This window comes from Pan paniscus, chromosome 1, assembly GCF_029289425.2.
Source record: "Pan paniscus chromosome 1, NHGRI_mPanPan1-v2.0_pri, whole genome shotgun sequence".
Taxonomy (NCBI): domain Eukaryota; kingdom Metazoa; phylum Chordata; class Mammalia; order Primates; family Hominidae; genus Pan; species Pan paniscus.
In genome coordinates this window covers 99,546,595-99,556,217 of record NC_073249.2, presented here as the reverse complement: position 1 = coordinate 99,556,217, position 9,623 = coordinate 99,546,595, and the positions used below count along the sequence as shown (strand labels likewise).

At 46.3% G+C, this 9,623-nt stretch overlaps 1 protein-coding gene across 5 annotated transcripts; it reads left to right on the top strand.

The window, feature by feature from the left end:
• Positions 1 to 68: 68 nt before the first annotated feature.
• On the top strand, positions 69 to 4,639 carry CIART (circadian associated repressor of transcription). 5 transcript variants are annotated; one of them, XM_008970478.4, is made up of 6 exons: positions 69 to 181; positions 771 to 1,196; positions 1,368 to 1,443; positions 1,986 to 2,064; positions 2,157 to 2,268; positions 3,976 to 4,639. In XM_008970478.4, the coding sequence occupies exons 2-6, from the start codon at positions 831 to 833 to the stop codon at positions 4,498 to 4,500; spliced, it is 1,158 nt and encodes a 385-aa protein (XP_008968726.1). In that variant the 5' UTR covers positions 69 to 181; positions 771 to 830; the 3' UTR covers positions 4,501 to 4,639. The 5 variants fall into 5 exon arrangements, with proteins under 5 accessions (XP_008968726.1, XP_008968728.1, XP_003817364.1 ...); XM_008970480.4 differs by having other exon boundaries at positions 78 to 181; positions 1,025 to 1,196; XM_008970481.3 differs by lacking the exon at positions 69 to 181 and adding an exon at positions 190 to 386 and having other exon boundaries at positions 1,025 to 1,196.
• The last annotated feature ends 4,984 nt before the right edge of the window (positions 4,640 to 9,623 follow it).

Here is a 9,623-nt window from a genome sequence, read left to right as displayed (position 1 = left end):
GCGACACAACCAATGAGGGCGCGAGATCTGTGTAAGCAGGGGGAGGCACGTGCCGGGCCGCACGTGTCTGGGAGGGGGGGAAGGGGCGGGGCCCACTGAGAGAGGCGGGGGTGGGTAGATAGACCCGGAGAGAGGGCGAAGGAGCTGGAAACCGAGCCAGGGCTGAGCCGGCTGACAACAGGTAAGGAGATTCGGAGGACAAAGCGAGCTGTTAGGGAGTATTTAGGAGTGGATTTGGGGGCTGAATGCAGATCTTGGTATTGGGAGGGTTTGCATCACGTGGCAGGTGCGAGCCCAGAGAGACCGGCGCAGGGATCCTGATCTTGAAAGATTGGGAGAGGGCAGGAGGCCAGTCTCTATGGGGGCGGTTCCCGTAGGATCACCAGGTGGGTTCGTGTGCCCAGACTGACTGCTTGTGGGTGGCATGGCCTCAGGTGGAGAGGCTTGCTGCGGACTCAGGCTGGCGAGTAGCCCTGGCGAACAACGGGCGGAGGGGAAGGTGTCTTTCAAGTCGGTATTTACTCTGAACTGAGGGAAGAAAAGAACGGAGGCCGCGTCAGACCGAGAGCTGCTCTGCGGCGGCTGGAGAGGGAATCCCAAGCTCTTAATGGGCGGGGGTGGGGGTAGAAATGTCTTTTTCTATCGTGTTTGAGACCGGTAATATTGGGGAGGGGGAGAACAAGTATTATCCCACGCAGTACACCCCAATCTCCCAGTCCATTTCCTAATCCTTAAACTCCGGTTTCAAGCTCCCTCGCTTTGCTCTTCAGTTGCAGGTTCCGATCTTTGGGTACTCCAGGAGCTGTTCTATAGCCCCTGCTTCTGGACCTATGGATTCTCCATCTAGCGTTTCTTCCTATTCCTCCTACTCTCTCTCTTCGTCTTTTCCCACCTCCCCAGTGAACAGTGACTTTGGCTTCCCCTCTGATAGTGAGAGGGAGGACAAGGGGGCCCATGGGCCCAGGCCAGACACTGTTGGGCAGAGGGGAGGTTCACGGCCCAGCCCGGGTCCTATCCGCTGCAGGCATCGATCGAAGGTTTCCGGTAACCAGCATACACCATCTCATCCGGAACAGCGGGGTTCGGCTTCTCCTATGGCAGGATCTGGGGCGAAAAGATCAAGAGATGGTGAACTGGAGACCAGTCTAAACACCCAAGGTTGTACCACAGAGGGAGACCTGCTGTTTGCCCAGAAGGTAAGAGAAAGCAGGTGAGAGGAGATTCTCCTGGAGTGCCTTAGCACCCAGCTGGTTGATAAGGACCCTGTGAGGACAGTATTGACTCCCAGATTTGGAGGTGAAGGAAGAGCCACTGCTGGTGTGGGCAGTTTTTGGTCTTCTTACAGCCTTTGTCCTATTTTCCTACAGTGTAAAGAACTCCAAGGATTTATACCTCCTCTCACAGACCTCCTCAATGGGCTGAAGATGGGTCGTTTTGAGAGAGGTAATCTTATTGTTGCATTCATTTGGGCTAGGTTCATTTCTCTTTCTCTTTCCCTCTTTTGACGTGTATTTCTCTGAAGTTCTTGTTTGGGGCCTATATTACTCCTTTTTTGCTACTATGACTTTATTATTATTATTATTATTATTATTTTGAGACGGAGTTTTGCTCTTGTTGCCCTGGCTGGAGTGCAATGGCGCGATCTCGGCTCACTGCAACTTCCACCTCCTGGGTTCAAGCGATTCTCCTGCCTCAGCCTCCCCAGTCGCTGGGATTACAGGCGCCCACCACCACGCCCAGCTAATTTTTGTTATTTTTAGTAGAGATGGGGTTTCGCCATGTTGGCCAGGCTGGTCTCAAACTCCTCACCTCAGGTGATCCACCCACCTCAGCCTCCCAAAATGCTGGGATTACAGGCCTAAGCCACCTTGCCTGGCCCGACTTAATTTTTTTAGATCAATCAATTTTAACCCCCTTCTGTTCTTCCTTTACCTGACTACATGCTTGAATCTCAACCCTTAATCTCTCTCTGTCCCTGTCTCCAGGATTAAGCAGTTTTCAGCAGAGTGTGGCAATGGACAGGATCCAGCGTATTGTAGGTGTTTTGCAGAAGCCACAGATGGGGTAAGTCCCCCTGGTTCTTTGCTTGGGTCTTCATAAAAAGGAGATTTCTCCAATCCTGTTGCTGGTTTTTTAAAGCAACGTCATTTTCACAGGGAACGTTACCTAGGAACCTTGCTACAGGTAGAAGGGATGTTAAAGACTTGGTTTCCACAAATAGCTGCCCAGAAGTCATCATTGGGTGGTGGCAAGCATCAGCTGACCAAGGTAAGAACTTAAGAACACGAGGAAGAGGTGGGAAAATAGCCAAGAAAATGAAATGTGCATGCAGAAATGGCCCCTTTTGCCATTTTCTTTTGAGTCTTTTCTTCAAGTTTCTTTTCAGGGAAGGAAATTCCTAAACTTTCTGCATTGTCTTGATTCCTACATGTTGTTGTTGTTGTTGTTGTTGTTGTTTTGTTTGAATCACTGGGAGGAACTCCATGAAGTTTAATCCTATCCCTCATGCCACAGCTTATCTGCTTTCTGCATAGATACAAAAGGCTTTTTACCTGGCCAAATGATTCATGCGGGAATACACCTCAGCTTCTCTCTGCAAACTCTTTTTTCCCTACTGCCCCCAAACCCTTCCCTTCTTCTTTTCATTTCTGCCCACGTATCCTTGTGCCAAACCCTTTGACAGTTTTTGAGTCTACACTGGGTTTCAAGGACTGGTCATAAGAGGTACCTCACTGGAAGTAGGGGAGGGGGGCACCAATAGCAGCAATGTTGATAGATTCTTAGACCTGGTATAGAAGTGACCTATTTTCAGCCGGGAGCGGTGGCTCACGCCTGTAATCCCAGCACTTTGGGAGGCCGAGGCGGGTGGATCATGAGGTCAGGAGTTCGAGACCAGCCTGGCCAAGATGGTGAAACCCCGTCTTTACTAAAAATACAAAAATCTGCCAGGCGTGGTGGCGCGCGCCTGTAGTCTCAGCTACTCGGGAGGCTGAGGCAGGAGAATTGCTCGAACCCGGGAGGCAGAGGTTGCGGTGAGCCGAGATCGTGCCATTGCACTCCAGCCTGGGAGACGAGCAAAACTCCAGCTAAAAAAAAAAAAAAAAAGTGACCTATTTTCTGTCCTCAAATAATAGGGTATGTAGAGGGCATTCAAATGACGGAGAAGGAGAGTCTCCTGTAGATAATCACCAGTCCTAATTTTCAATCAGCCATGGTTATTATTGCTGTGACTAATCTATTAAAAAATAAGTAGGCCAGGCACAGTGGCTCACTGTAATCTTAGCACTTTGGGAGGCCAAAGCAGGAGGATTGCTTGAGCCCAGGAGTTTGAGACCAGCCTGGGCAACATGGTGAAGGCTGCTATCTACAAAAAATACAAAAAGTAGCTGGGCATGGTGGCGTGCACCTGTAGTCCCAGCTGAGGCTGGGTGGGAGGCTGAGGTGGGAGGATCTTTTGAGCTTGGGAGGTCGAGGCTGCAGTAAGCCTCGTTGACAGAGTGAGACCCTGTCTCAAATATAAAATTTTAAAAAAACAGTAGGAGGATCTTGCCTGAATATTAATTTACACTTCTTAAAGAACTCAAGATAGAATATTCGAATTTAAATACAGAATTTGGGAAATGATGATTCCAATTAAAAATAGACTTCTTTTCAAAGAAATTCTAAAAGGGATTATTTTATAAATAGTGAGAACCTATGGAACTATTTGTTTTTTGTTCATCTCTGGATATCCAGTGTCTAATATAGTATGTGGTCCATAGTAGGCCATTTATTTGTTTAATAAATGAAAGTATAATTTAGTTACCAAAACTTTTACTTAATCATGGCCTGGCAAGATCATATCTGTTGCATAAAACGAGGTATGTTTGCATTGCAAACTGAGTTCCCAAGGAATGCAAAGGTTTAAGTAACCAGGTGGAGCTCATCTGAATGCTTTCTCCACATTTCTTTTTTTCTCATTTCTCCCCTCTGTAGCATTTTCCAAGCCACCACAGTGATTCAGCTGCTTCCTCTCCTGCATCTCCTATGGAAAAGATGGACCAGACACAGCTAGGACGTCTAGCTTTAAAACCAAAGCAGCCTTGGCACTTCACACAATGGCCAGCTATGAACCTCACCTGGATCCACACCACTCCAATTTGCAACCCCCCTCTCAGCTCCCCAGGTACTATCTCCTTTAGCCATGGTCCTTTAGGCACTGGAACCGGCATTGGCGTCATTCTTTTCCTCCAGCATGGAGTGCAACCCTTCACCCACTCTGCCCCAACCACCCCAGTCCCACCTACTACAGCATCTCCTGTCATCCCTGGTGAGCCTATGAAACTATCTGGAGAGGGTCCTCGGTGCTACAGTTTGCCAGTAACTCTGCCATCAGACTGGAGCTATACCCTATCCCCTCCCAGTCTACCCACCTTGGCCAGAAAGATGACCATAGGACACCGGGAGCAGCAGAGAAGCCATCCTCCAGTTGCTGCTGATGCTCATCTTCTCAACCTCTAGCCCAGGGCATACAGCTGTCCATTGTGACTTCTAATTTGTGTAAATATTTATGTATATATGTATTTTTACTATTAATGTGTGCATTTGTGTTGAGGGAAGATAAATCCTTTCTGATTAAAGAAATTTTTTTATACCTAAACAGTTTACTGATTGGGGGAAATTGAAAACTTTCTGCTTCCAAAACCAATCCTTATCCTCTGAGCTACAGAAAAGTAGAAAAGGGATGGGGATGTTTGTGAACATGAGCTCTACCAAGTTAGAGTCTGGATGACAATATAAGACTTATGGGAGAAGGGGACTGTGCTGCTGTTTTCCTGGGGAACATCTTTGAAACAGTTACAGAGTTCAGAGTTGGGTTTATGGGGTTTTTTTGTTGTTGTGTTTTGAGATGCAGTCTCGCTCTGTTTCCCAGGCTAGAGTGCAATGACACGATCTCAGCTCACTGCAACCTCCGCCTCCTGGGTTCAAGTGATTCTCAGGCCTCAGCCTCCTGAGTAGCTGAGGTTACAGCCCATGCCACCATGCCCAGCTAATTTTTATATTTTTGTAGATACGGGGTTTCACTACACGTTGGCCAGGCTGGTCTCAAACTCCTGACCTCAAGTGATCCACCTACCTCAGCCTCCCAAAGTGCTGGGATTACAAGCGTGAGCCACCACGCGCAGCCAGGTTTATGTTTTCATTCAGGCTCAGAGACTCTACCTTTCCCCTTGTTTTGACACCTTTGTAATCTTCCAGCTGGCCCAGACTTGCAGGTTCTTCTGCTCCGGGCTAGCTCTTTGCTTTGATGGGAGCTGTTGATGCCCGTGGTAAATGCATATGTAGGTTTCTGCTGCCAGAGGAAGAACACAAGAGCCAAAACAGCCACTGTGGTTGCCAGTTTTAAAGAGGAAAGGGCTCCTTAGAATTGTCAGACATGGGAACACCTCAAGACACTAGGCTTCATACTTACTCAAAAAGCTGCAGTTAGGTCAGGCGCAGTAGCTCATGCCTGTAATCCCAGCACTTTGGGAGGCTGAGGTGGGCAGATCACTTGTGATTAGGAGTTTGAGACAAGCCATGGCCAACATGGTAAAACCCTGTCTCTACTAAAAATATAAAAAAATGAACCGGACATGGTGGTGGGTGTCTGTAATCCAAGGTACTCGGGAGGCTGAGGCAGGAGAATCACTTGAACCTGGGAAGTGGAGGTTTACTGCCCTCCAGCCTGGGTGACAGAATGAGACTCTGTCTCAAAAAAAAAAAAAAAAAAAAAAAATGCAGGTGCTAGATGTATGCTAGACTAAGGGAGGCAACTCAGAGTTAGAAGGAGGCAAAAATGAAGACCATGAATGGATCTATAACTGCCCTTCTTTGTATTTTATCCTCTTTCTGATTTGTCTCACTTTCCACCAAAACCATTTCCTCTCCCATCCTAATCCTGTGTAGGGCATCAGGCTTCTCTGACAACTTAGTCATTGCTTATTGGCTCTTTAGTGTGTTTCTCATAAGTAGTTACACATCTTTCCCCCATTTCTCAAGTCTTCTGTTCTCAGTGAATAATTGTCTCGCCTTATTTTCAGAGAGTATGACCTCCTTTTAAAGGCAAACCCCATTTGTGCTTCTGATTACCTTCACCTCTGGAACTTTTGCTGTGTCACATATCCCCTCTTTATCTTGTAACTTCAGTTTGTCCCAACAATAATTATTTGTCCAAGTATCACAAGTATGATCAGACCAGAGTGGTGGCAATGGAATGGTTTGATCACAAATATGATCAGATCCTTCCTCCTTGAAAACATCTCTTAAGGCTGATTGTCCTCTTATTTTCTCCATACTTCTTGACAATGTAGTCTATTTATACTCTTTCTGATTCCTTTCTGCCACTCAGTCCTTAACCCCTTGCAGCCTAGCTTCTGCTGCTTTCACCTTGTTGCACCTTCTGAGGTCACTAATGAGCCCACAGAACCAGTATTATAATCTAGCTTCCACCTAATCAACAGCTATACCCTTTACAAAGGCTACGTACATTATGCTGTCTGTATCATTTGACACTCGATGCTGCCTACTGAAACTCTCCGCCCTCAGATCCCATGACAGCACACTACCCTAATCCTCCTCTTACCTATCTGGCAGCAATGTCTAGGTCTCTTAAGGGCCCCACTTCAACCTACTCCAAAGTGTGGGTGTTCCCCTAGACTCAGGCCTTGGCCCTTTTCTCTGACTATATCCTTTCATGGCTTTAATTATTGCTTCAACTTAGAAGACTGCTACAGCTTTATCTCTAGTCCCAATCTTTCCCCTGGGATGGCATACTGTTTAAATTTCTGTTGGACAGTTTTATTTACATATTGCTGGTACTTAAACATTATTGAAACTTTCAGTGTTTTAGAGCCAACATAAGCCTCTTGGCCGGGCGCTGTGGCTCACGCCTGTAATCCCACACCAGAGGCAGGCAGATCCCTGGAGGTCAAGAGTTCAAGACCAGCCTGGCCAACATAGGGAAACCCCGTCTCTATTAAAAATACAAAAATTAGCTGGGCGTGGTGGTGCACACCTATAGTCCCAGCAACTCAGGAGGCTGATGTACCAGAATTGCTTGAACACGGGAGGTGGAGGTTGCAGTGAGCTGAGATGCGCCACTGCACACCAGCCTGGATGACAGAGTAAGACTCCCTCTAAAAAAAAAAAAAAAAAAAAAAAAAAATGCCTCTTGTATATCCAGTTCAACCCAACTCCTCATTTGATACATAAAGAAACTTAGGGCCAGGTGCAGTGGCTCACACCTATAATCCCAGCACTTTGGGAGGCCAAGGCAGGTGGACCACCTGAGGTCGGGAGTTCAAGACCAGCCTGACCAACATGGAGAAACCCCATCTGTACTAAAAATACAAAAAAAAAAAAAAAATTAGCTGGGCGTGGTGGTGCATGCCTTTAATCCCAGCTACTCTGGAGGCTGAGGCAGGAGAATCCCTTGAACCTGGGAGGCGGAGGTTGTGGTGATCCGAGATTAAGCCATTGCACTCTGGCCTGGGCAACAAGAGTGAAACTCTGTCTCAAAAAAAAAAAAAAAAAAAAAGAAAAGAAACGAAACTTAGGAGACTTATCTAGGACAACACAATGTGTGGACAGAACTCGGTTTCCAGTCTGATGTGTTTTCCAGTAATCACCAATCAAATTATTCTTTCCTGAAAACATGTCCTGCTACCACTTTTTTTTCTTTTTTTTTGAGACAGAGTCTCACATGTCACCCAGGCTGGAGTACAATGGTGCGATCCCGGCTCACTGCAACCTCCGCCTCCTAAGTTCAAATGATTCTGCCTCAGCCTCCTGAGTAGCTGGGATTACAGGCACCCACTACCACATCCAGCTATTTTTTGTATTTTTAGTAGAGATGGGCTTTCACCTTGTTGGCCAGGCTGGTCTTGAGCTCCTGACCTCATGATCCACCCACTTCGGCCTCCCAATCCCACGCCTGCTGGGATTACAGGCGTGAGCCACTGTGCCAGCCAGCTACCACTTTTTACAGTCCCCTCTTCTGTTAGTGCTACCTGTGGTATCACTAAGTACCATAGTTTTTTGTTTTGTTTTGTTTTTTCCTGGATAACTAGGCTTAAAATTTGGTGCCATCTGGTCACCAAATCCTTTTTATTCTTTATTTGGAATATCTCTTAAAATCCATTTCTTCCTATCCATTCCATTGCCACCAGTCTGGTCTAGACTTCACTGTACCAATAGTCTCTCTTCTAATCCCTTTTCGCTGATAACCAAGTTAATTTTCCTAGAACAGTGCTTTGCATATCATATCCTATTCAAATTCTTCAATGGCTCTCGAATGCTTTGAGAAGAAAGTCCAAAATCTTTAGTCACAGTCTCTATTTTTCCCTGTGCTCCCCTGCATGATCTCTCTGTTGCAGGTTTTTGTTTTGTTTTGTTTTGACTCCTGAACACTACACCTTTTTGCCCCTAAGCTCTTGTTCATGCTGCTCACCTTGCCAAACCTTTCCTGCTTCTGTTATCTAAACCCTGCCCTCTTTCAACGACTAACTCAAGTCCATCCTATCATTCTTTCTGTTAAACATGATCTATACACTCAGTGTTTGGCCGTTTACTCCATTAAATGGAATCATGTACATAAAATACCTAGTGCAGGGTTTGGGGCCTGGTGGGGTGGCTCACACTTGTAATCCTAGCACTTTGGGAGACCAGCCTGGGCAACATAGTGAAACTATTAAAAATACAAAAAATTAGTCTCTACTAAAAATACAAAAAATTAGCTAGGCGTAGTGGCATGTCCCTGTAATCCCAGCTACTCAGGAGGCTGAGGTGGAAGGATCACCTGAGCTCAGGAGGTCCAGGCTACAGTGAGCTATGATGGTGCTACTGCACTCTAGCCTGGGCAACAAGAGTGAGACTCTGTTTCAGAAAAACAAAAACAAAAACAAAAAACACCCACCTAGTACAGAGTTTAGTATATAGTAGGCTCTCAAAAATGTTACTCTCCAGCTGATCCAATGGTAGTGGTTAACAGAACTTATTAACATCAGTTCCTGTCTCCCTTCCTTTCTTTCAAAGTATCTTCATATTTTTTTTTCTCTTTTTTTTTTTTTTTTTGGAGACAGAGTCTCGCTCTGTCACCCAGGCTGGAGTGCAGTGGCACCATCTCGGCTCACTGCAACCTCCACCTCCAGGGTTCAAGTGATTCTCTTGCCTCAGCCTCCCAAGTAGCTGAGACTACAGGCGAGTGCCGCCACGCCCAGCTGATTTTTTGTATTTTTAGTAGAGACGGGGTTTCACTGTGTTAGCCAGGATGGTCTCGATCTCCTGACCTCGTGATCCACCCGCCTCAGCCTCCCAAAGTGCTGGGATTACAGGCGTGAGCCACCGTGCCCGGCATATCTTCATATTTTATTCTATTTGATTCCCATGACAAATTTCATGAGATTGAACAGGGCAAAATTAGTCCCATTTTAGAGATGAGGAAATAGAGTGAGTCTGGCAAGGGCCAGATAGTAAATATTTTAGGCTTTGTAGGCTTTATGTCTCTATTGCAACTACCCAATTCGGCCATCGTAGCCCAAAGCAGCCATACATAACACACAGACAAATAAGCATGACTGTAGGTCAACAGCCTTATTTACAAA